This window comes from Bos grunniens, chromosome 10 (genome assembly GCF_055505025.1).
Source record: "Bos grunniens cultivar Pamir isolate PY7600 chromosome 10, Bosgru_T2T1.0, whole genome shotgun sequence".
Taxonomy (NCBI): Eukaryota; Metazoa; Chordata; class Mammalia; order Artiodactyla; family Bovidae; genus Bos; species Bos grunniens.
Genome location: NC_141174.1, coordinates 81,513,098 through 81,538,485, shown reverse-complemented (window position 1 = coordinate 81,538,485; position 25,388 = coordinate 81,513,098). Strand labels below are relative to the sequence as shown.

The 25,388-nt window shown below is 52.9% G+C and overlaps 2 protein-coding genes across 25 annotated transcripts; both read left to right on the top strand.

Annotated features, from left to right (window-relative positions):
- Positions 1-4,665: 4,665 nt before the first annotated feature.
- RIPK3 (receptor interacting serine/threonine kinase 3) lies at positions 4,666-8,807 on the top strand. Of its 9 annotated transcripts, none has more exons than XR_015135227.1 (10): positions 4,666-4,823; positions 5,042-5,182; positions 5,321-5,630; positions 6,149-6,294; positions 6,432-6,478; positions 6,691-6,855; positions 6,967-7,052; positions 7,559-7,619; positions 7,762-7,822; positions 8,461-8,807. XR_015135227.1 is itself a non-coding variant. In XM_086322561.1 (10 exons), the coding sequence occupies exons 1-10, from the start codon at positions 4,804-4,806 to the stop codon at positions 8,655-8,657; spliced, it is 1,518 nt and encodes a 505-aa protein (XP_086178687.1). In that variant the 5' UTR covers positions 4,666-4,803; the 3' UTR covers positions 8,658-8,807. The 9 variants fall into 9 exon arrangements, 4 of the variants coding, with proteins under 4 accessions (XP_086178687.1, XP_086178688.1, XP_086178686.1 ...); XR_015135230.1 differs by having other exon boundaries at positions 6,432-6,509; XR_015135228.1 differs by having other exon boundaries at positions 6,432-6,509; positions 7,275-7,619.
- Positions 8,808-9,818: 1,011 nt separating this feature from the next.
- On the top strand, positions 9,819-25,340 carry ADCY4 (adenylate cyclase 4). 16 transcript variants are annotated; one of them, XR_015135216.1, is made up of 27 exons: positions 9,819-9,898; positions 10,197-10,403; positions 11,622-11,819; positions 11,924-12,085; positions 12,627-12,776; positions 13,218-13,366; positions 13,441-13,552; positions 14,276-14,403; positions 14,543-14,701; positions 14,955-15,087; positions 15,290-15,463; positions 17,927-17,970; positions 18,104-18,190; positions 18,383-18,452; positions 18,770-18,867; positions 19,544-19,628; positions 19,735-19,872; positions 20,750-20,860; positions 21,057-21,241; positions 21,421-21,505; positions 21,959-22,117; positions 23,044-23,190; positions 23,482-23,589; positions 23,709-23,823; positions 24,126-24,250; positions 24,334-24,537; positions 25,207-25,340. XR_015135216.1 is itself a non-coding variant. In XM_086322548.1 (27 exons), exons 2-26 carry the CDS (start codon positions 10,245-10,247, stop codon positions 24,484-24,486), a joined length of 3,234 nt encoding a protein of 1,077 aa, XP_086178674.1. In that variant the 5' UTR covers positions 9,819-9,898; positions 10,197-10,244; the 3' UTR covers positions 24,487-24,511; positions 25,207-25,340. The 16 variants fall into 16 exon arrangements, 7 of the variants coding, with proteins under 7 accessions (XP_086178674.1, XP_086178676.1, XP_086178677.1 ...); XR_015135222.1 differs by having other exon boundaries at positions 19,544-19,633; positions 24,334-24,511; XM_086322548.1 differs by having other exon boundaries at positions 24,334-24,511.
- The last annotated feature ends 48 nt before the right edge of the window (positions 25,341-25,388 follow it).

Genomic DNA, 25,388 nt, shown 5'->3' with positions numbered 1-25,388 from the left:
ATTCCTGGTGCACATCCACTGGAAATTTCTTTAGGCGACTCTTTAGAAATTTCTTTAGAGGACCCTGTAGGTGTTAAACTCAGTTTTCACTTATTTGAAAGTGTCTTAAAAAAAAATAAACTTTGTCCCCAAAATAACTTTACTGAGGATACAATTCAATGTTTATAGATTTTCCCCCCTTTATTTTAGCACTTTGAATCATTCCAGTGTCTTCCGGTTTCTACTGGCTGCCGAGAATTGTGCCACTGGCTTAGCTGTATTTCTTTGCAGATGCTCTATGTTTTCTCTCTAGCCTTTAGTTTGTTGTTCTAAATTGTTCTGCAGTTTTACTGAATTGTGTCTAGATGTGGATTTCTTCAAATTTATCCTTCTTGGCATAAATCATGCTTCCTGTATTTGTGAATTCCTGTCTTTCATCAATTCTGGAAATTTTTCAGTCATTTGCTCCTCAGATATTGCCTTGCCCCATTTTTTCTTTCTCTTCTCCTCATAGAGAAGCCAATTTGATGACTGAAAGATCACCTCGCTTCTTTTGCCTCAACTTTTTTTATCAGCTTGTCTCTGTTGCTGCATTCTGATGAATTTTTTCAGGTCCATCTTCTAGTGCACTTTCTTCAGCTGTGTCTTCTGTATGACAGTTTTAATTTTAATGGTTACATACAATTTTTTATTTCTTGATAATTTATTTTTTTCCTACATCTCTCTGGGCATTTTTATAACCTCTTATTTCTGGTTTATGTTTTCTATTCCATCTTCTGTTTCTTTAAACACTTCCCAACAGCTTCAGATTCTTCATCTGATTGTTCCAAATTCTGGACCCCTTAAAGATTTAAGCCTGTTGATTATCATTCCTGCTGATACTCATTTGTGGTGATTTGAATCCTTACATATTTATATTCAGTAATTTTTTGATGAGTTTTATATTTGGCTGAATTTAATCCAGAAGTTTGGATTTAAGATGCTTTCCTCTAGGGAGAATTCCATTTGCTTCTGTTGGACTTCAAGGAGCATTAATAACATGGGGCCATTTAACGTTTTAAGCTGATGGTTTACTTAAAAAAAGGGAACGTTAAAATTCCAACCACAAATCCCTATGTTAGCAGATCTCACATGGAAGCTAACATTTTTGTTGATGTTAACATCTAGTGCTGCAGTCTGGATAGGTTTGCTTGTAGGTTCCCTCTGCAAGCAGGTGGACTTCTTCCTTTCTGTTAAGAATGTAGCCCCTTGAGGATCCAAGCTTTGGGGAGAATAGAGTTGTCTCACATGTAGCTCTTTACTCTCTGGTTCTCCCCCAAACTCTCTTACCCCTACCCAGTTCCCAAAGCTCTAAGTTTCTACTTAGTTGACCTCTCTGTTTACTTACGATTTCCTTTTTGCTTTGTATTACTTTGTTTGTTTCAGGGGGACACACTTGGGAAATTATCCTTATTTCCGCAGGACCTCACCAAGTTACTTTAAAAATACGTTTGTTGTGCTTTATATAGCATTTAGGTATTCTGCCATGGGAGGCTTCTATGAACTCTGTCACACTACTGGAAGAGAATTTTTGAAGGAAACCAAAAAAAATGTGATGATACGGTATATATTGTTTTATAACCTGCTTTTTTTCCTTTGATATATGATAAACCCCTGTTGTACTAATAAATGCAGGCCTAGAGCAGCATTTTAATGGCTGCATAGTCTTCCACTGTGTAATGTATTCAATCTTTTTCCTATTATTGGGTATTTAAGTTTCTATTTTTTCACTATTTTAAACAACATTTCCGTGAATATCCTGAATCTTTGGCTAAATCTTTGCATACATCATAAACTTTTTCTTTCTTTATCTGTTTATAAAAGTGATACCTGTTAATATAAAATATTCAAATACTAAGGAAAACAACGAAGAAGACAATGGCACCCCACTCCAGTACTCTTGCCTGGAAAATCCCATGGATGGAGGAACCTGGAAGGCTGCAGTCCATGGGGTTGTTGAGGGTCGGACACGACTGAGCGACTTCCCTTTCACTTTTCACTTTCATGCATTGGAGAAGGAAATGGCAACCCACTCCAGTGTTCTTGCCTGGAGAATCCCAGGGATGGGGCAGCCTGGTGGGCTGCTGTCTATGGGGTCGCACAGAGTCGGACACGACTGAAGCGACTTAGCAGCGGCAGCAGCAGCAAGGAAAACAAAAATTCTCCATAATCTTTTTTGCTGTCACCTCAATTAATACAATTTGGTCTATAATTGAAATCTCTTAATCAAACAACAGAGGAGAATTAGGGCTAGAATATTCAAGAAGAGAGACCACAGTCTCTGCCCCTACTTGCATCCCAGCAACTAGAAATAGGGAATCAGAGCAGGTACAAAGGATGGGCTGAAGGTCACTGAAGACAATCAGCTATAGAGAACTGAAGGGATGAGAGACACCCAAATAGACTCCAAAGGCCTGGGACAACCAGGGTCAGGTGTCCCCGGCCTCAGAAAAGGCCAGAGCTTCAAACTCCAGGAATCAGCTCTGCCTTGCCAGTTCCGCACTGCTGGAAGAAGAAAGCAGAGGTCTTCTCAGGCACTCACTCCGGGCTCCTCTTCCTACCCCTCCTTCTCTTAAAGACGCTTGGTTTGCTTTTTATATTTTTTTAAAATTTCTTGATGATGTGCCTGAGTATGGACTTTTTTTTCTTCATACATTTGCTGGAAACTAGTGGGCACTTTTGTTTATTTTTGGCTGAGCTAGGTCTTTGTAGCTGTGTGGGCTTTTTCTCTAGTGGCGGCGAGCAGGGAAGACTCTAGTTGTGATGCGAGGGCTTCTCGTCACAGCGGCTTTTCTTATTGTGGAGCATGGGCTCAAATGTGCACAAGCTCCAGCAGCTGCAGCTCATGGGCTCTAGAGCACAGCTCCAGTAGTTGTGGCACACGGGCTTGGTAGCCCCACAGCATGTGGGATCTTCCTGGACAAGGAATCAAATCTGTGTCTTCTATATGGACAGGCAGATTCTTTACCACTGAGCCATCAGGGAAGCCCAAGTTGGTTTGAGTCAAAAACTATTATAGGTTCTGACACCATCCCCAATCTTACACTTTACAGTAACTTCTTCCGATTCTCAGGCTCGTAGGTCAATCTAAAGAAATCTAGCTGTAAAAGGTTTTTAAATGCACCTCTAACTCCTTTCTGACTACTCTCCTCAAACGGAGGCCAGGTGTTGAGACCATGAGCTCAAAAAGAATCATGAAAGGAATGACTGTCCTCTCTGATGGCTCTTAGCTCCTGAACTAGACTTTTTTGAGGAACTGCCAGACTTGCATTTATATTCTGTGAGATACCACCATATCACCACAAGACTTCAGATGAATTCTGTCAACTCTGCAGGTACAAGAAGACACCCCAAACCATAAAGAAACCCAACCTCCTAGCTCCTCTCTGTTGAGTATGGAGCACCACCTGGGATGATTAGCATCTCAGTGAAGCCTCAAAAAGTTAGGGTTGTTCATTTATTAATCCAATTCAACAAATATTTATTGGGTACCTACCTTGTACCAGCTTTTAAACAGACTACAGTTTAAGAATTCCCTAAATAGGTCAAAAATAGCATGCACTGACTCCATCAGAATTCCAGATGTGTATCCTGGAGCTCCAGTTTCTGGAGAAACCACAGTTAACTGCTGGCTGCTTTTGCTCCGGCTAGAGGAGTCCATGGACCCCTGGACAGGATGGAAAGTTCCACAAGGTGAGCACCTTCCAGTAAGTCTTGCCCCACGACCCACAGGGTTGAGTCTCCTCATGAAGGACTGAGTGCATAAGGCTGGTCGTATCTAATTCCATAACCTTCAGCTACCGTCAGGCCTTGGGCAGGTAAAGTATGAACACCTTCTGTCAACCCTGAATCCTTAAGTCTCCCCAAGCTCCTGAGTTCTCCAAGACCCTTGTCCAGAGCATGTTTGTCAGGAAGATTTATTAATATTAACCAGAGAATTTGCAATGGAGGAGTGGCTGTGGGGAGAGAGGGCAAAGAGGCTCTGCGGTGTCTCCACTGCCGTGTACACCACAGTATCAGCAACTCTCTGGTGGGCTAATTCACCTAGCTGACCACAGCACCCTGGGAGAGGTCTGTATTCGGAAGGAATAGAGCCCAGTGGACACGCCACACTTTCCCTAGTCACCTTCCCCACCAGCTGACCCCTTTGCGAAAATGGCAAAGCTTCACGGTTCAGAGCCAGCTTGACCAGGTGCTTAAACGCTGAGTGCTTTCTCACCTATAAAGAAGTAACAAAAGCAGTACCTATCCCCTTGGGGTTGATGTGAGGATTAAATGAGCTAATGGCATGTGGTGAGCTTTAGAAAAGTGTTAGCTATGATCTTAGGGCAGCTGTGGGAGAACAGAGTCCTAGGACCATGACATCCTACTCAGCGCCACCCCCCACCCAACCCTCCACTCCCCCCAACCCCGCCGCGGAATCCCAGGCTTGGCGCTGGAGCTGGGAATCCTGTGGAAGAAGGGAGAGAGACCAGCGGTAGGAGGTGGCTGTGGGTTCCTGGAGGGTGAGGATACCCAGCGACAACTGGACCTGACCTGACACCTTAGGAACAGCACTAGTTTCTGTTCTGCACCCTGCTCTGTGCCGTTCCCCGCCCTCGGGGCGGGACTGTAGAGGCATCAATTAAAGAAGGAAGTGGTTCGGGCAGAGAGATCAACCCGGCGAAGCGGGAAGCGGAACCGTGAAGGAGCCTGGAGATTGACCCCTCTCCCAGCCCTCAACTCCTCTTTCATCCATCCGTGGGGGCTCGCAACTTCCAGAAGCTTCTCTCATCTTCCAGCCTGATGTCTGGCTCTACGTTATGGTGAGTGGAGAGTGAGATATGGATGCGCCTCGTGCCAAGACCAGGGCACAGTGGGTCACACGGGAGGGGCTGGGGCTCGAACTAACAGCGCTGAGCCGAGTCACGGAGGTGGCGGTGGCGGGGGGTGGGGTGGGGGGGCGGTTAGAGGGGTGGGGATGGGAGGGGAGCAGGGAGGCCTTGGGCCCACGGCCGGCTGGTTACGTGGCCCCCTCTCTCAGGCCCAGCGGTGCCTCAGCCCCGCTGGTGCCCATCGAGGAACTGGAGAACCCGGAGTTAATAGGCAAGGGCGGATTTGGCTCTGTCTTCCGGGCACATCACAGGAGTTGGGGCGTAGAAGTGGCGGTCAAGATCGTGAACTCGTGAGTGACCCGAGGTGGGGGTCTGGTCCGGGAGGCTGGGCCGGGGAGGAGGGGCCGCTGTGCCGCGGGGCGGGGCCTGAGGGCGGCGGGAAGGATCTCTCAGGCTCAGAGCTGACGGCACCCCTCTCCTGAGGGCAGGAGGGCCATATCCAGGGAGGTGAAGGCCATGTCCAGTCTGCGTAACACGAATGTGCTGCCCCTGCTGGGGGTCACCGAGAAGCTGGTGTGGGAGTACGTGTCTGGGCCGGCTCTGGTGACTCCATTCATGGAGAACGGCTCCCTGGCGGTGCTGCTACAGCCCCGTTGCCCTCGGCCCTGGCCGCTCCTCTGCCAGCTGCTGCAGGAGCTGGTGCTCGGGATGTGCTACCTGCACAGCCAGAACCCAGTGCTTCTCCACCGGGACCTCAAGCCCTCCAACGTCCTACTAGACTCAGAGCTGCACGCCAAGGTCAGCCCATCCCTCACCCAGCCCATCTTCTGGACCAAGTCCTGCCCCAGAGCTGCTCAACCCCATCCGCGGGACATAGGACCCGCATCTGCTGCAGCCCTGTCTCCTGAATACCCTCAGCATCTCCCTCTGGACACAGGGCTGCCCAGGTGTCAAGGCCCAGCCTGGAGCTCTGGCCCCTGCCACACCAGGTGATAGAGGCCTTGACCAACGTGGTCAGGTCCACAGGTCCACCCCACCGGGCCCTCCAAAGATCCGTGGCTGATCTAGCCCAGGAGACTCAGACCTCAACCCAGTGCCATGGAGAGGGGACCCAGACCTCCAACCAGAGGCCCACTGGTCCTACCCTTCCCCTAACCCTCCATACTGTCTTTACAAGGCTGGGCCTGCACTTTTGGGGGGAGGGGGGTAAGAAAAGCGTTCTCGGAGTTTCTTGGACCTGCCCATTCCCTATCTCCCCCTATTTATCTCCCTTTTCTTCCATCCCCTATCTCCTCGTTCTTATCTCCCTTTTGCAGGTGGCAGATTTTGGCCTGTCCACATTTCAGGGAGGCTCACAGTCAGGGGCAGGATCTGGGGAGTCAGGGTGCACCCCAGCCTACTTGGCCCCAGAACTGTTGGCTAATATAAACCAGAAAGCCTCCAGGGCCAGTGATGTCTACAGGTAAGGCACCCACTCCAAACATATATCCAAACATATATCCCCAATTTCTACACCTGTCTGGATCCTTCGAAGGGATGCTGTATGAAAAGGGATCTTGCCAGCAGTTGGGTCAGGCCTCAGCTTTGTGTCTACTGCAGCTTTGGGATCCTAACGTGGGCAGTGCTAGCCGGAAGAGAAGCTGAGAGTAAGACAGACTCTGGGATCCTTCACCTCAGGTGCCCCCCTCCCCTAAGCCCCCAGTCTCCCAATCTCCAAGCCCTCCTCCTCCTCCAGTTTACCTGCTCAGACTGCCCGACTCCCTCCTCACATCTCCTGCACTCCCCACCCCTTTCCATGATGGGGTAGACTTCATACTCTGAATGCCTTCTCTTCACACCCCCACCCCCACCCTATTAGTGCCCCAGACATCATTGGTGCGGGAAGCAGTGTGTGAGAGGCAGATCCGGCCCCCACTGACTGAGCTGCCCCCGTCTGGGCCTGAGACTCCCGGCTTGGAAGAACTGACAGATTTGATGCAGAAGTGCTGGAGCCATGAGCCCCAGAAGAGGCCTTCCTTCCAAGGTGTGCTGGCCATCCAGCTGGCAGTCGAGATAGGCCTGAATTTGTCAGCAGGGGCTTTTCCCCCGGAAAAGAAATTTTGTTCACCTGCCACCCACTCTGCCTTCTCTCTAGAATGCCGAATAAACACCAAGAAAGCCCTTGATCTGGTAAATAAAGGAGATGTGTCTGGGAGAAAGATGAATGCTGCAGTCTTCATGGTGAGTGCTCAACACCCCCATCCAGGAGCTGGGCAGGATGGCACAACGTGGCTCCCTTGGCCACTCAATGACCCCACTGACCACCATTCTCTAAGCTTTGACTATGGTCCCCCCTCTCTTCACCCCATCCCTGAGTTCCCAGGCAACAGACATGGACCCAACTCCCTTGGGTTTACTCCTGCTCTCCCACCTCCATGCCCAGCCAGCTCCCCATCCTTACAGGTGAAGGAGTTCCTTTCTGAGCACAGGGGCAGCAACAGCCCAGGCCTGGAAAGGACAGAAATAGACAGTCCTAGGGAAACCACAGGAAGCCATGACTCCTTGGTCTCTGAAATGATGAACCTGAATCTCGAGGGGTGCCCCAGCTCTGTTCCTGAAAAATGTACAAACCTTCTTGAGAGCATCAGGGTCCAGAGAGAGCAGGTTCCACCTGCCTGGACAGCAGAGACATCTTCAGATTCAACAGCCCGACCTCCTCCTCAGACTCCAGAGACTTTACCTTTCAGAACCCAGAATCCCTGCCCCACCTCTGCTTGGACCCCAGGTCCTGGACCCCAAGGGAGTCAGGTGAGACACTGGCAGGACTACAGGATGCGCTGGGACTCCTGTGAATCCTGTCCGCTTGCCAGGGGACACTTGGGGCTGAGGGTGTCTGCCATAAGGGAATAGGCCCCAAGACAGGGAGCCTGAGAGCCTGTGTTGTTTGTAGGGGGCTGAGAGATGTGACACCAACTGGCCTCCCAGAGGGCCGGCACCAAATCTGGTACCAGGTACCCACTCTCCACTCCTTCCTTTCCCTGCTTAATTCTTCTACTAGCTTCTTCCTCAAGACCAAATACAGATCCCAGGTACTTGGGGAGGGGGAATGAGAAAGGGCTAGAGCCCACCTACCCCAGCCTTCTCATTTTGTAAATGAAGAAACTGACAGCCACGGAGGTCACACAGCAAAGCCAACCTGGCTCCTGAGCATTTGGACTTGCCCCAACACCAGCTCTGTGAACCTCTAAATTCCATTCCACTGTCGCTGTGTTGGTCCAGAGGGTCACCCATCAGAAAAGACCCAAATATCATCAATCCAATGGACTTGAGTTTGAGCAGACTCCCAGAGATAGTGAAAGACAGGGAAGCCTGGCGTAATGCAGTCCATGGGGTCACAAAGAGTCGGCCACGACTGAGTGATTGAACAACATCAGAGTCTCAGATGTTAGTTGCCACTCCTCTTTAGCTTCTGCAAACCCAATTCTGAAGGTGCAGCGTGAAGGGAAAGGCTGAAGACAGTCCGAGACCCCACACTTGCATTTCCCCAGGGTGAACACGAGGTGTCGCTGCCCCTCCATCCTGCTGCTCCTCCTTACTATAAATCTCCAGCCACTTAATCCTCCCAACATCTCCACTCTTTCTCTTAAAGGGCCATGGTTTCCTACCATCTTTAACTGCCAAGGAGTACAGATTGGAAACAACAACCGCCTGATTATACAAGGAGGAACTGCCTTATCCACGAAGGGCGTGGCGCCTGGGGGCGTGGATAGGGTCCCTCAGTGCACCCCTCAAGGAAGAAGTTCAAAAGAAGGACCGCAAGAACCTGAAGCCTGGAGTGGGCCATAGGAGGTATCATAATAGCAAGAATTGAAGCAGCTTCTCAACTGCCTCCTGGACTTGAGGCTGCTAGCCTAGACTTTCTCTGAGGGCCATCAAGCCTTCACCTGAATTGTCTTTGTGGCCCCAGGAGACAATAAATGTGGAATTTTAACCAAAGCACCATGAAGGAGGCTAAAGCTTCAGCCAGGGGCAGGAAGAGACATGGATGAGAGATGGGGGAGCTGACATCGAGGGAATGGGAGGCACTGTGGTTTCTCTGTGTGGCCAGAGTGGGATGCTGAGGGTTGTGGGTGGGCAATGTTGTGGCACACAAGGTCAGGGCCGTGCTGGCGGTGGGGGCAGGAAGGAATCCTGGCTCCTGGGGCAGCTCTAATCTCAGGGCAGAGCACTTCCTGTAGAGCAGGCAAGACCCCACCCTAAACCAAACCCTGAGGATACAGGCTAAGGTCCTGCCACCACCTTTTCTTCTGAGCTGTAGACACTTGGCAGTGGAGTCCTGGGGAGGGCGCTCTCCCTGGGAATTCTCAGACCCCAGCACATCTTTGCCCTGCATGATGCCCCTAGGCTCTCTCATAGGTCAGCCCCCATACTACCACCTCCCTCCCCCACATATATTCACGCACACATTGCTTCCATGGACACACTGGAAACCTTTGATTCTCAGCTGGTATTTGGGAGTGGACAGCAATGGCTCCATGAAGCTACACGCAGATGTGCCCCTCCCATGGAGCTGGACACCACTGGAGTATAGACCGCTCAGACGTGGCCACAGCACTGCCATCCAGGCTGGAGGGGCAGGGAAGGATTGCCTCTCATCTGGACCTAGACCCTGGTCCCCCTGTGCCACCATGCTTTTCTTCCCCACATCCTTGCCAGCTTTTGCTCCAGCCCACCCTCAGTCTCCCCACACCCAAGGTTTGGGGCCCATTTTGACATTTAACACTTGGTACAGCCCACACCACCCCTTGCATCTCTTCCGTGGTCTACATTCCCATTCCTTGAGGGGAACAGATGTGGGGAGGCTGTGGTGTCAGGAGAGACAATCAGAGTCGGGGAGGAAGCGGGAGTGCCGAGCATGGCTAGGGCACAGGAAGGGCCGGGCCATCCCATCGGGGAAGTAGGAGGGGGCTGAGGTGCCTGGAGGGAAGCGCCTGCTGCCCTGGGCTCAGAGCTACTAACCTAGCAGCACGCTGACTCCATAACGGTGCCCCAGAGTTACTTGGTTCAGCTGCAGCAGCATCGCGGCCGTGAGTTGGGGGGAAAAGGAGCGGGGGGCTGGGGCTCCTTTGCTTTAACCCTAAATCCTGTGCCCCTGGCTTTTGCCTGAGCACCTCTGTAGTCTGGGTTTGAGGGTCGACATCAAACGAGTGGGGAGTCCCCTCACTGCCAGCTGGAAGAAGGCTGGGAGGCCCAGAGAGTACCTGGAAGGAGATGGGATTGCCGTGAGCTTGGGAAGTCTGGGAGCAAGTGGCGTGGTCCTGGTGAGAAGGGCACAGTTGGGGCTGGTCTGGGCCTCAGACAGTAACTCACCCTGGCCCTCCTCAGCCCCAGGGGTCCACCCCCAGGCAGTGTGGCGCAGGGCCTGGCGAGACCATGGCCCGCCTCTTCAGTCCACGGCAGCCCCCCAGCGAAGACCTCTTCTACGAGACCTACTACAGCCTGAGCCAGCAGTACCCACTGCTGCTGCTGCTGCTGCTGATCGTGCTCTTGGGGCTCCTGGCGCTGCTCCCTGTGGCCTGGGCAAGTGGCAGGGTGAGCAGGGGAGCGGAGGAGGGCTCTGGTGCAGGTGTCCTTGAGGACTGCGGGACAGGCACTGCCTCCAGGGCATTTTCAGGGTTGGGATTAGTGGGTCTTCTTTTCGATGTGTTTTCTTTGCTGGGACCCGGGAAGCAAGTGCTGGACCTTGCTAAGAGCTGCAGTGACCCTGCACAAGTCACTGCCTCTCAGGGCACAGCTCTGGGTCTATGCAAGGAGACAGCTGGCCCCTCGATGCTTCTAATTTTTCTGTGGGTCTGACCAATCTTACCCGTGCCTGTGATCTGCTGGTCCTAGGATTAATCCAACGCCGGGTTTTCCGATTTTCCAGGGGGGAAATTACACTGGGCCCCATGGGAATCTGTTTCCTGGTTTTCTTTCCCTCTTCGGGGGCTGTGCCACAGTTGTACCCACAGACTCCCAGAAAGCACTTTCCATCCTGCTCTCATTTAGTCCCCAGATAACCTATTTCCAGTTTCTTTTGTGGGGGAAAAGGGCTCTTCAGTTCCATTTCTGGAAATATCCTGCTACATGTTTTCTTTCCACATTTCGGAGGCAAGGTGGGAAACCCACTGGATGAGACCAATGGTCCTCCTCCAAGTCCAGGAAGAGGTGGGGACAAACGGTGGAGCCTGGGAATGGGGTGGTGCTTCTGCGCCTTGAGGAATGGGGAGATCCAGCTCCTAAGCAGGCAAGGGAGTTTCTCGGTGTCCCCCTGCCAAAGCACTGGGAGGTGGGGACAGGTTGAAACTCCAAGTCTCAGGCCCCTGGCAGGGAATTTCCCAAGCCAGTTGGCCTGATTGGATACACTCATGCTAAGTCCCTCTGTGAGCTAGAATTTTTCACTTCCTTTGGGATTCCAGGGGTGGGGTGGGGGTGGGAGGGGTGCTACAGTTCCTATCTGACAGATGAAAAACCTGAGGCTCGGAAAAGACATAGATTCACAAGCAGCCAATATGAGGTTGGAGCAAGGTCTTCTGGGTACATGGTCCAGGTTCCGTCGCCCTGCAGTATGCAAGTGAGATAGTGAGTTGAATCACAAGAGACTGCTGGCTCTGTTGATTAAAAACAGATTATTCGCATTTTCGTGTATTTCAATCTAATGTGAAAGACAAGTGGAGGCGCTTTGCTCACTGCTGTCTGCTCCTCCTCTTCTTGGATAAGCTCCCCAAACCCCACATTCCAATCTTGCCTCATGTTCCCCCTCCCCACCAGGAGCTGGCCGCAGACCCAGCCTTCCTGACCACTGTGCTGTGCGCTCTGGGTGGCTTCTCACTGCTGCTGGTCCTGGCTTCCCGGGAGCAGCGACTGCAGCGCTGGACGCGTCCCCTGTCAGGCCTCGTGTGGGCAGCACTGCTTGCACTAGGCCACAGCTTCCTGTTCACTGGGGGCGTGGTGAGCGCCTGGGACCAGGTGAGCAGGTGGAGCAGGGCAATGGGGATTCCTAGGCCTCAAACATGCACCCAGGCCTGGAGGAGCAGCATAAGCTTGCAACTTCCCGTGCCTCTCTCCCCTAGGTGTCCTTTTTCCTCTTTGTCATCTTCACTGTGTATGCCATGTTGCCCTTGGATATGCGGGACGCCATCACCGCGGGTGTCACCTCCTCACTCTCACACTTGCTGGTCCTTGGGCTGTATCTTGGGCCTCAGCCCGACTCTCGGCCGGCGCTGCTGCCACAGGTGAGCACACAGGAAGCACAGGCTGCATCCGGGGCTGGCTCTGCTGGGCGCTGCTTGCTTCCTCTGGGCGTTCACCAGCTGTTTTGTTGAGCTGACTCCATGGCAGGGCTCAGGGTTGAAACAGACTTGGTGGAGCTGGTCCACAGTGCCAGCGCGATGCCTGCAAACGCCAGAAGAGGGCTCTGGCCCCCAGGGAAGGGAGTTCGCCAGGGGACCAGGGTGATGGGGACAGATGTGGATAACAGAACCTTCACAGAGAATGTAAAAATTAGAGCTTGAGTAGTTTCCTGCTGCCGCGTGGGCGGGGATGGTGGAGAGGTATTCTGGCAGAAGGGTTCTAGGCCTAAGAGGCTATGTTGGTGCAGCAACCAAGGGTCTGGATGGGGTGGCGGGATGAGGGAGAAGAGCCCCCTATAGACTCCACAATGCGGCACCCGTTGCCTCGAAATACTCTTAACTGTAGAGTCCTCCCTGCCATCTCGGTTAGCCCCCCGCCCCCACCCCGGGGTGCTGCATTGCCTGAGACTGACGCTCCCCGCAGCTGGCTGCAAACGCGGTGCTGTTCCTGTGCGGGAACGCGGCCGGAGCCTATCACAAGGCGCTGATGGAGCGCGCGCTGCGCGCCACGTTCCGGGAGGCGCTTAGTTCCCTGCACTCGCGGCGGAGACTGGACACCGAGAAGAAGCATCAGGTTCTCCGGGCCAGGAGGCCGAGCGGGGCTGGGGCTCGGAGAGGGGAGTTGTTTGGGTCACACAACCGAGCTCCGGAGACTGAATGACTTTAGGCGGGTCACTTGACCTGTTTCTTCCTTTATAAAATACAGCTATTGTCTACCTTGGAAGGCTGCTGTGAGGTTCAAAAAACCTGAATCTTGTGAAAGCACTTTAGAGCTTTATGATATTAAACGAAGGGCTCTAATTCCTGTGTTGGTGCTGGAAGTTTAATCCCTAACATCGATCAGTGCAGGGCAGAGCTGGAGCCGGGCTGTGGGCGGTGGGAAGGACCTGGGCCATGGCTCTGGTGAACACCTCTGGGGCTGGGGGAGTCTGTGGGCTCCTAGGAGTTTGAGGGGGTGGGGTTCCTGGCTTTAGGGAGTGGGGTGAGGGTTGGTGCTCATAGTTGCCTCCCTCAGGAACACCTTCTCTTGTCCATCCTTCCTGCCTACCTGGCCCGAGAGATGAAGGAGGAGATCATGGCACGGCTGCAGGCTGGACAGGGGTCACGGCCAGAGAGCACCAACAACTTCCACAGCCTCTATGTCAAGAGGCACCAGGGAGTCAGGTATGAAGGATGGCCAGAGGGGAGGGGATGTGGGCTGAGACCCCAGCCCCACTGATGCTGTCTCCCCTGCCCAGCGTGCTGTATGCTGACATCGTGGGCTTCACAAGACTGGCCAGTGAGTGCTCCCCTAAGGAGTTGGTGCTTATGCTCAACGAGCTCTTTGGCAAGTTCGACCAAATCGCCAAGGTCAGAGGGGGCTTCCTTCCCCACCTTCAAACTCCCCACCCTGGAGAGACCCTGCCAGGGAAAGTCCTGCCTTATAAGATCCCTGTCCCACTTCCAAGCTCACGTGGGCTCCCAGATACTCCACTGCAGTAGGAAACCCTCTCAAACATCCCCAGGTATGGAACTACTCACAGCACACCTCAGACTTGGAGGGATCTTTCAACATCCTCGCAGATGTCCCAACCACAACACCCCCAAACAGGCTCTGAGTCCCAGCACAGGTGTCTCTGGACACCACAACCAAATCTAGATGGATTTTTCTGATGCACTAATGTTAGGAGGCCCTTCCAAGGGAAATCTCTGCCCTCTGCATCCTCAGCTTAGCTACCTTGTCAGTCCCCAGGGATGCCCCCAAGGAATTTAATCTTGGGTGTCCTCCCAAAAAAACCCCTCAATCCTGAGATGACTTTCATATGCTCAAATCTGGATACACCCTACATGTGCCAAAGCTGGAGAGATTCACAAACATCCCAACTCTTCAGATGCCCTTCTGAGAAAGACAGCCACATACAAAACCTCAGCCAGCCCCATATCAAGCTGAGGGAGGCCCTAGATCTGATCTCGACACTCTCAACCTCAGAAGTTCTTCAGGGCTACCACATTTGCTCCCACTTGTCCCAGCTCCTTCCTGCCTCTTCTGGCTGCTAACCAGCTGCCGCCACCCCCTGCACACCCTTCCCCTAGGAGCACGAATGCATGCGGATCAAGATCCTAGGAGACTGTTACTACTGTGTCTCCGGCCTGCCGCTCTCACTGCCTGACCACGCCATCAACTGTGTGCGCATGGGGCTGGACATGTGCCGGGCCATCAGGTCAGCTGGGGGGGGCAGGATGGATGTGCAGAGGAGCAGGCAGGATGGTGGAAGTCCTCCTGGAAAGAGGGAAGGGTACAGTACACCATGGGTAGGGCTGAAGTCAGCATTCAGACTGTTCTCTACACATCTCGCTCAGGAAACTTCGGGCAGCCACAGGCGTGGATATCAACATGCGTGTGGGCGTGCACTCAGGCAGCGTGCTCTGCGGGGTCATCGGGCTACAGAAATGGCAGTATGATGTCTGGTCCCATGACGTCACTCTGGCCAACCACATGGAGGCGAGTGGAGTGCCAGGGTGAGAGCTGGGGCTCCAGGAGGCTATAGCGAAAGACCCATCAGGCCTCCCACATGCCTGGTTTTTATAGTTCTTTAAAATGAGCATGTTCTCAAGTGGGGCTCAGGGAGATCCTGGGGACAGGAAGGGGAGCTGGGAGACACCTCCTGTAGCACAGGATCTTGCTGGAAGTCATACCTCCAGGAACGATCCTCGAAAGAAATGAGAAATTTGGAATCCCTCCCTCCTGACTCCCCCTGCCCTCTTCTTCCAGACGAGTACATATCACAGGGGCTACGCTGGCCCTGCTGGCCGGGGCTTATGCTGTGGAGGATGCAGCCATGGAACACCGGGACCCATACCTTCGGGAGCTAGGGGAGCCGACCTACCTGGTCATCGACCCCTGGGTAAGAACCCAGCCTGGACCCCATGACCTGGCCCACCCCGACATCCACAGCCAATGAGCCTGATCTCGTCCATGCCAGAGATTGAGCTCCTGGGTCCTGATGTGTGTATCACGAGGGAGGGGACACAAGCCTTAAAGGAGTGTGGGGAGAATGGGGAAGTCAAGTCAACGTGATCTTGACTCTCAGCCCTCATATGGCCCAGGCTGCAGAGGAGGACGAGAAGGGTACTGCAGGAGGGTTGCTGTCCTCTCTTGAGGGCTCCAAGATGCGTCCATCACTGCTGATGACCCGCTACCTGGAGTCCTGGGGTGCAGCCAAGCCTTTCGCCCACCTGAGCCATGTGGAGAGCCCTGTGTCCACATCTACCCCTCTCCCGGTACGTGCACCTCCTTCATGAGCCCAGCACTTAACATCAACCCACCCCCGTGGCCCACTTCCAGCCCTTCCTGCCCCCTCCACCAGTGAGTCACTTGATGACATCCCAAGGTCCTGAACTGTCTGGTCACCCCAGTCACTGGTTCAGGACCTTCCTTGCCCTTCTTTCCAGAGAAAGGACAAAGATGACTTCCCTCTGAGCTGAGTTCAGAGAAGACTCAAGACCCCATAGACTCCGTGCCCATTGCTCCCCGGCCTCCATTCAGGAAGCCCTTCCCCTGGAACCATACTCCCTCCTAACTCTGAGGCCCATGCTACACACCCCTTCTCGCCAGGAAATGGGTCTGTTTAGCTCAGACCGCACGCTCTCTTCTTCAGTCCCTACTGGGACCAGGACAGTGGGGGCCAATCACTCGTTGCCCCCACTCTCCAGCACTTGTACACAGATAAGATGAAGTGAAAGTGAAAATCTCTCATGGGCTTGAAGAAGGAAGTAACAATGAGTGGGCAGCATTGGGGAGAGGACAGAGAGACTGGCCTACCCCTTGTCTGGAGAAAGCTAGGGCAGGATGTTACTGATCTATGCAAAACACTTCAACGTAATGAGTGATTCATCATCTGCCGGGAAAGCCTGCATCTCCCCCACAGGCTCTTGGTACTTGATGACGAGTGGCCTGAACCCCCTCATGCAGGGACCCAGGCCATGTCCCTAAAGGCTTGCCCTGGGATTCGATTCCTCAGCCTCTTCTTCTCCATTGTACCCCATCTTCCCGAAAACTGTTCAGCATTCCTAGCCACTTGTCCACAGATCTTCCCAGAATCTTCTCAGCAAGGTAGACCTGCTTGGATTATGGGGCGACTCCAGAGTACCCTTTCTGTGTCCCATCCCCCCTCCTCTCCCATCCAACAGGAAAGCAGACCAGAGATCAGTGAGCAGTGGGGTGCGGGGAGGGGTGGAGGACCTTGGCAGCAATGGCTCAGTGGCTGAGTGCCTCAGCGTGGGGAAGGGAAGAGGTCAGAATGCTATGCTGGCAGGATGGAGAGGAAGGAAGGACCCAAGACCCAGTGACTATTGCAGGATGAGGCCGCCTGCTGGGGGTAGGAGAGAAGGGGGCTTGCCCAGGGGCTGTAAGACGGTGTTGAGTGCAGTCCTCATCCATCATGGTGGGGATGCCTCCTCAGAACCCTGCCAGATCTCCCTAAATCCTTCACTGTCATGCAGGCTGATAAGTGTTAGGGCAGAGTGGCAACCCCTTATTCTAAGGTATCTTTCAATGCGGACCACACCAGCCCAGAAACTCCCTTCTCAGTTCCTGACGTTCCAGGGTCTCATTTAAATGTTAGGGATCCTGAGAATCACACTTGGATTACTATTAAACAATGTGGAACTGTGGGGTGACTGGGCAGTGTTTGTGTGGTGGCTACCATCCATCCATATCTATTCCTTCTACAATCTTTCATTACCTACTATGTGGCATGCACTAGGGTAGTTCTTGAAAAGACAGAAATGAATGAGATAGTTCCCCGCCTTTAAATAATTTATAGGCATAGGCGTGGGCAGGAGGTAGTTTGATAAAAGTTAGACTCAGGTGTAGATGTATAGATGGTTCCATGCCTAAAACATCTCTCAGTCACTATGTCTCTCCCTCTCTGCTCCTCTCACGTACACAGGGTTTTGGTTTGTGGGCCAAACCCACAGGGTGGCCCCGCTGTGACCTGTTTTCTTCACGTGAGCCAGGGGAGTGGGGAAAAATGATCACCCTACATCTTGCCACAGGTAGTGGCTGTGGCACTTCACCTCCTTCCTTGGTACTCATCCTCAGTTGCATGCTGAATCTCACATCTCTGCACACATTGCATATTCCTTTTGGTGCAGAAGAGAATGACCTCAACCAGGTTTCTCTTCCTCTTCCCCATTGTTTTCCATTTTTGGTTCTCTCCCCTACCACCTCCCAGCTCAGCCTGATCATCATGAAAGGGCAGAGGAGATTCAAAGTGTTCTGCATTGCCATTCCAGTTTCAACCAACAGATATTTTTTTGGCATGGGGTTATGGGCAAGTCACTGCCTTTGGAATCTGTTGCAGCCCTTAGGGAAGATGAGACACAAGAAATCACAGCCATCAAGCCTACAGAAGATCCAGGGTTGCCTCTTAAGTGATAGAAACTATGAGGAAATCAGAGGGCATAGAGATTCTCGGAGTCTGAAAGGCCAGAAAGAAGCTTGAAGAAATAAATGTGGTTTGTGGGCAGGTGGGATTTGGTAGAGATGGAAATGGAGAGAGAAATGGTGATGTGTATATAGAGAGATAAAGATAAAGATAGAAAGGGAGAGAGAGAGAGTTGAGTCAGATGCTCAAGTCAAGGCCCGTGCAAATTTGAAATGCCTCGCTGCAGAGAGGCTCCACCATGGTGAAGGATGCTCACTGTCTTTCATCTTCCTCCATCCCTGTGTTCTCCTTGCAGGAGAAGGCCCTGTCTTCCTTCAGCCCCCAGTGGAGCCTGGACCGGTGAGGTGGTCTGAGCAAATTTGAGTGGGATTGTCCCTGCGACCAACTTCCATCCTCCCTCAGGGGCTGCTCCTGCTTTGCCCAGATGCTTTTGAGGGTCTTCCTGGTGACAGGCTGGGCTCTCACTGTGCAGGAGCCGTACCATGAGGGGACCTGATGAGGAACTAGACACTGGGGATGCCAAGTTCTTCCAGGTCATCGAACAGCTCAATTCTCAGAAGTATGGAGATCTGAAGAGGGCTGGGAGGGCTGGAGGCCAGGGCTCGGGTGGTAGAGGAGGGACACTGCTTCCTCTGCCCAGAAAGGAAGGGAAAACCTTCCCAGCTCTAGCCTTTCCACTCACCTGACCACGCCCCACCCCCCACCCCCCCCCCTTCCTCTTCCGGGCTTACTGCCCCCCACCTCCCATCAGACAATGGAAACAGTCAAAGGACTTCAATCCACTGACACTGTACTTCAGAGAGAAGGAGATGGAGAAAGAGGTAGGCTGGGAGATGGCACCAGAGGACTTCCCAACCTCAGTTTCTCTGCCTTGGGGAGGGGCAGGCCCTGTGGTCCCACCTCCCTTTCCCAGTTCTGGGCAGTTTGTGACCTTGAAGGGGTGAAGGGCTCGTACTAGTCCTTTGGATTTCTGGTTGGTGATGAGAGGAAGGAGGACAGCTCCTTGGAGAACCGGTAGGGGCTTCCTGGGTCAGAACTGGAGGGTGGGACAGTGAGTCTGGGGCCCACTCCTTGCTCAGGATTGACACCTTCAAGGTGATGGGCAGCACTGGCGCTGACCCCTCCCCATCCCTTGCAGTATCGGCTCTCTGCACTCCCCGCCTTCAAATACTATGCAGCCTGCACCTTCCTGGTTTTTCTCTCCAACTTCATTATCCAGATGCTGGTGACAAACAGGTGAACGACCCCTAGACAAAGGAAGCCCTGATTCTCCAAAAGAGATCCCCTGGCTCTTCCAGACCCCTAACCCACACTTTCTTCCCTTACTCACTTCCCCTCGGCTCAGGGCACTGAACCACAGAGGAAATGGAAATACTTGTCGTGGGGAACCAGTAATCCTAGCCCTCATCTCATTGTCTTACGTCCTGTGCACTTTCTGCATACCCCCAAGCATTTTCACGTGTCTATCTCCCTGTTCTAACAACAGTCCCACGAGATTTGGATTTCTTTTGTTTCCATTAAGAAATCCAAATCTCACAGCATATGAGCTTAGAGAGTAGGTCCCCACTCCTAGTTCGCTGCTAGGAAGGGTGAGGACTCATTCAGAACTCAGCCAGGTGAAAGAACTTTGGCCCAAAAGCCCAGAGACCAGTCTGATGCAGCCTCGGCCACTCTCATGAGCCCCCGTCCCTTCAGAAATTGTCCCTGGGTTATCCCAGTACTGTCCAAGACCCTGCAGCTTTCCCAGGTCATCAGTATGTAATGTCTTTCATCTGCCCAGGCTTCAGCAGCAGCCAGTTCAGATCCCCAGGACCACTTTTCCCTGTGTCCCCCACCCAGACTGCAGGATGTCTTCCCAGCACACAGAAAGCCTCTTCTGGCTCTTCAAGGCCTCATTCTTGTCTCTCTGTAGGCCTCCAGCTCTGACCATCACCTATGGCATCACCTTCCTCCTCTTCTTCCTCCTCCTCTTCGTCTGCTTCTCAGAGCACCTGATGGTGAGGTGGGCTTAGGGGCAGACTGGTGAGCTGGGGCCCCGACCATGACCTGGCCCGTAGTGGGTGCTCCAGCTGCATGGCTAAGATTCGCATGCTCCTTCCACAGAAGTGTGTCTTGAAAGGCCCCAAGATGCTGCACTGGCTACCCACCCTGTCTGTCCTGGTGGCCACACGGCCAGGACTGCGAGTGGCTCTGGGCACCGCTACCATCCTGCTCGTCTTCGTCATGGCCATTACCAGTCTGGTGAGAGAGAAGGGGCCCTATGCACCCCCATCAGGCCATGCTGGACCTTCCAGATGCTGAAAGAGGACCCTTGGATTTGGGAGAACAGCTGGACTAAGGCCAGGGGATACTGGAAATGTTGGACAAGTATAAATGAAAATTACAGTCATGCACAGCCTACCACCTGGGCATAATTATCATTAATAACACTTTGGTGGACATCCTTCCTATCTTTTTTTCTATGTAGGCAGCTTTCCTTACTTACCTTGAAAATGAAAATAGTATTAGTCACTCAGTTGTGTCCAACTCTCTGTGACCCCATGGACTATAGCCTGCTAGGCTCCTCTATCCATGGGATTCTCCTGGCAAGAATACTGAAGTGGGTTGCCATTCCTTTCTCTAGAGGATCTTCCCAACCCAGGGATTGAACCTGGGTCTCCCAAATTGCAGGCAGTCTCTTTACCGTCTGAGCCACCAGGGAAGCCCTACCTTACACAATTATGATTTTGAAAGCTGAGTTTGGCAGGTTTTTTAGAACTTAGAATCATTCCTAGAATTCTATCCCTGAAAAACACTTTAGGAATCATCCCCCAACCAAGTTACAAAACCAGAAGCTGAGGCCCAGAGAGATTATGTGGTTGGCAAAAGATCACACAGTGATCTTGGATCGTGGATCTTTTGATCCATGACGGTGCTCATGACACCCACTCCCCCAATCCCTGCTCACTCCCAGCAAGGACCCCAGCACCGAGACTCCCTCACCAACCAGGGAGGATAGCAAGATCTGCCACTTTGGCAGAGTCTGGCCCCAACTCACCCTTGGGTCAGCTGAAACCCAGATGAAGTCACCATCATGCCCAAGCAGCTGCCTGCTGCCTCAGCTCCTTGTCTCCCGCAGGTCTTCTTACCAGCAACATCAGCCTGCCCTTTTCAGGCTCCCAATATGTCTTCCATGGCTTCCAACCTCTCCTGGGAGCTCCCTGGGTCCCTGCCTCTCATCAGCATCCCAGTGAGTGTCCCCCACAGCCCTGAACGTCCCTCCCCCACTCCATCCTGCAGACAGGGACAGACACAAGTCCCACTCGGTGTGTGTTTGTGTGGCTGTCACCTCTGCCCCTCCTTGATGGGACAGGAGCCCTGGGGTGTCCCTCGCCCCTGCCCGTGGGACAGGCCCCATCTCCTGACCGCCCTGCCTGGCCCCACAGTACTCCATGCACTGCTGCGTGTTGGGCTTCCTCTCCTGCTCCCTCTTCCTGCACATGAGCTTTGAGCTGAAGCTGCTGCTGCTCCTGCTGTGGCTGACGGCCTCCTGCTCCATCTTCCTGCACTCCCACGCCTGGTTGTCCGACTGCCTCATCGCCCGCCTCTACCTGGGCACCTTGGACTCCAGGTGCGCATGGCCGCTGCACAGAGGGGCCCAGGCTGGGATGGGACAGAGCAGAACTGTCCGCATCTCTCTGCCTGAACCACCCACAGGGCAAAGAGAGAGGGAGGCAGAGGGTTACATGGGAGCCGGTGCAGGAAGTGATAGGGAAGCCATGGGACAACGCTTATCTGTGGCCTCCTCAGGCCAGGGGTGCTGAAGGAGCCCAAACTGATGGGAGCAGTCTCCTTCTTCATCTTCTTCTTCACCCTCCTAGTCCTGGCTCGGCAGGTAAGTCTCCCAGCTCACCACTCCAGGGCCTCCCTAGGAAGGGTGAGGCAGGGTCCCCATATATGTGACTTAGTCCCTCTCACCCTTTCCCTTAATTTCACATTTCCAGGGGCGAACCCAAATGGTCTGTCCATTGGCAGCTTAAAGTGAAATTTCCTGCTCCCTTTCTTCTTCTTTGCTCCCTAAGGGGTGTGCCCTTAAATCCTCCCCTCCACCCCTCTCTCCCACCCCAATCTAGGAAAATCATGTTTAAGAAAAAAATCCTCCACCCCTACTGCCCTCCCTCATTTGAATCTAGATTTGAGGCAGTCTCCCTGGGCAGAGTTGCACCTTAAGCTTTTCTCTAAACTGGGGGTATGGTGTGGTTTTAAGCATCATGTGTGAGGGGTGAATGCTCAGAAGCCGGGCCCTCCTGTACCGTGCCTCCCCATGGCCCGCTATGACCCTCCACAGAACGAATATTACTGCCGCCTGGACTTTCTGTGGAAGAAGAAGCTGAGGCAAGAGCAGGAGGAGACAGAGACAATGGAGAACCTGACTCGGCTGCTCTTGGAGAACGTGCTCCCTGCGCACGTGGCCCCCCAGTTCATTGGTCAGAATCGGCGCAATGAGGTGACTCCCCATCCCCAGCTCCTGAGCCCCAGAGGACGAGAGCCTTGGCTTGGCCCATCTTGTCTGGACTCCTGCCTGACGGGTTGGGCAGCCACCCAAGCCCCCATGCCTGTCAGGGGCCTCCGTTTTCACAAGTTCTTAGGCTCTGTCTTTGGTGAGCACAGTCTCTGCCTCCCAAGGTCTTACTGGGAAGGAGTGTCCTCTCTGATGGCTGCTCCCTACCCTTCAAAAGCCTCATGGAGTGTCAGTGGGAACTGTGTGAAGGACATAGTCCTCCCATCCCTCTACCCCTTCACTGTCCACTTTGGTAGCCATTAGCCCCAGTGTGGCCATTCTTTAAAATAGAAGATTCAGTTCCTTGGTCATGCTGGCCCCGTTTCAAGTGTTCCACAGCTGCTTTGGCCAGTGGCCACCATATAGAGCAGCGCAGCCAACAGAACATTTCCATCACCACAGAAACTTCCGCTGGGTGATGCTGCTCTAGACTCTTCTTTTCCCTACTATTGCTTTTTTTTTTTTTTTTAGTTTGAATAGCAAAATTTATTTCTCAGAGTTCTGGAGGCTATTAGTGCTTCATTTTATCTTCCAAAGTGTAGCTATCTTTGTAAGCTGACTTAACACTTTTCAGCAATAAGATATAAAGATAATTCCCATGGATATGATCCTAGTTCCAAAAGAGACTCCCTTCACGTTGCCGTGAGGTGATCTTGACTCCGAACTTCTCTCTTTCCTGGAATCATAGTGAGACCCAATCTTTAACTCCTGCGTCACATCCCTGGAGCAACCTGACCCTACCCCTCTGCTTCCTTCCTGATCTTTCTTAAACTGAGGGGGAGGAGTGTGGACACAGGGAGGAGGAGCCATACAGACCCAGAATGGGGAAGAACAGGGCATAGCCCCTCATGGCAGCCCCCTGCCCCCCCCAGGACCTCTACCACCAGTCCTATGAGTGTGTGTGTGTCCTCTTCGCCTCGGTCCCAGACTTCAAGGAGTTCTACTCTGAATCCAGCATCAACCATGAGGGGCTAGAGTGTCTGCGGCTGCTCAATGAGATAATCGCTGATTTTGATGAGGTGACAGCTCCAAGGGTCACCCCCAGACCCTATGTCCTGGATTCTAGAATTTCCCACCAGGCCCTCCTTCCACTTCACTCTCCTGGCCAGGAGGACCATCCTCCCCTCCCCAGCCCTCCGGCTCCTCCTCTGATCCCCCAGCTCTGCCCTCCCCAGCAACTCTGCTCACCGCGACTCTCGCCCTGCCACCATCCCTGACCCCACAACTGGTCCTTTAGCTTCCAAAAGCCTGGGGCTGGGCTTCTGGGAGAGAGCCAGAGAGACTGGGGACACAGCCTCCTTTCTGTACAGCTGCTCTCCAAGCCCAAGTTCAGTGGGGTGGAGAAGATCAAAACTATCTGCAGCACCTACATGGCAGCTACCGGCTTGAACGCCACCTCTGGACAGGATGCACAGCAGGTACCACGTATCCCTTCCTTACCTGCTGACCCTCTTCTGGGCTCTCGTTGGTGGGCCCATAAGTGGGCCTTATCCCTGTGCCTTCATTGACCCATCCTGGTGGGCTGGCCCTTTGCCAGGATGCTGAGCAAAGCTGCGGCCACCTTGGCACCATGGTAGAGTTTGCTGTGGCCCTTGGGTCTAAGCTGGATGTCATCAACAAGCACTCATTCAACAACTTTCGCTTGCGTGTAGGTGAGGACCCTCCCTTCCTGGGGCAGTTTGGGACTTCCTTCTCAGCTTCCCAAGCTCTCCCTCCCCCAAGTCCTTTGTTAGCTGCTCCCCAGCTCATCCCCGGAAACCCCTGCAGACTCACCCCTTGGGATGGAGCATGAAGCTAGAAGGCCCATACACTTCCTTCCCTAAGCAGCACTCCTCTGGCCTGTCCTTTCCTCCAAGGCCCCCAGCCCCTTCAGTCTAGTTCCCTGAGCTTTCTTCCCCACTCTCCTTCTTCAAAATTCCCCCTCAGGGCCCCTCTTTACCACACCTCTTGTCAGGGTTAAACCACGGACCTGTAGTGGCTGGAGTGATTGGGGCCCAGAAACCACAATATGACATCTGGGGCAACACGGTGAATGTGGCCAGCCGCATGGAGAGCACAGGTGTCCTGGGCAAGATTCAGGTGAGGGAGCCACTCAGAGGTGTGGGGGCAGGGGGACAGGGTTAAGGATACCCCCACATTCCCTCACCCCTTTCCAATTGCAGGTAACAGAAGAGACAGCCTGGGCCCTCCAGTCCTTAGGCTACACCTGCTACAGCCGGGGCATCATCAAGGTCAAAGGCAAAGGGCAGCTCTGCACCTACTTCTTGAACACAGATTTGACACGAACTGGACCTCCCTCAGCCACCCTAGGCTGAGAAACCATCCCCGTCCTCTCCATCTGTAAGCTCCTCAGTAAAGAGACTCTGGTATGTCTGGGTTAGAACTGATGTCAGGAGCTGCTAGTTTAGCTGAGGAGCATCTTCTCCTCGCCTCTCAGTAGGACTGCTTCTTCCCAGGCCACACTGAATATATGTGTGCAAGTGTGAGCATGAGTGTGTTAAAAAGGAGTGATTTTTTTCTCACAAGCTCAGCAAAAGGACTGCCTCTGCTTCCCTGCCTGCCTGCCAACCTGATTCCAGTATTGGGTACCCTTGGAAGTAGAAAGAATTTTATCCACATGACTCAAAACAAAGACTTGTCCTCTCCTGCTTCCCACCCACAAATACTGGAAAGAATCTCCAGGAAAATGTCATTTGATTTTTATTTACACAACAAACACTAAATAAGCACCTGTTATGTGCTCACTATGTAGCATAGGTAGGAGGCCTGGGATATAATCTATTAGGTCCCTCCTCATTTCAGCTACTGTTCTCAAGCTGACCCACCATGCTTTCTAGCAAGGACATGTATACAGTTGGGGGTCTCCAATTCTCAGGTCTCTCAGATTCTCCATTGCTTCCTTTTGCCTCCTGCCCAGATGCTGATATTACATAGGTCCTAAAGCATCCATGGCTCATTCCTGCTCACATTTTGGGGTCCATGAGAGGTATCTTGATGTGCAGAAGTTACACAAGGATTTTTGACTTTTCTTCTAGGTGTCTTTCTCTTTTTATGCAAGAGATTCAAAAAGTAAACTGCCGCTACCATCTTCTTAAAATGCTGTCAGAACACAGCCAGTCCAAGGCTCTCCAAGACAACAGTCTTCCCAAGTAAAGAATGACACAACCTTTTCGCTTTTGCAAATCTTCATTTCCTAAGGGTGACCACATCACAGAGG

Coding starts and splice junctions, on each gene's coding strand:
- RIPK3 (XM_086322560.1), top strand. CDS start 4,804: ATGTCTGGCTCTACGTTATG. Junction 4,824..5,041: donor ATGTCTGGCTCTACGTTATG/GTGAGTGGAGAG, acceptor CCCCTCTCTCAG/GCCCAGCGGTGCCTCAGCCC. Junction 7,823..8,460: donor GGCACCAAATCTGGTACCAG/GTACCCACTCTC, acceptor TTTCTCTTAAAG/GGCCATGGTTTCCTACCATC.
- ADCY4 (XM_086322548.1), top strand. CDS start 10,245: ATGGCCCGCCTCTTCAGTCCACGGCAGCCCCCCAGCGAAGACCTCTTC. Junction 14,404..14,542: donor GACATGTGCCGGGCCATCAG/GTCAGCTGGGGG, acceptor CATCTCGCTCAG/GAAACTTCGGGCAGCCACAG. Junction 20,861..21,056: donor TGCCTCTCATCAGCATCCCA/GTGAGTGTCCCC, acceptor CTGGCCCCACAG/TACTCCATGCACTGCTGCGT.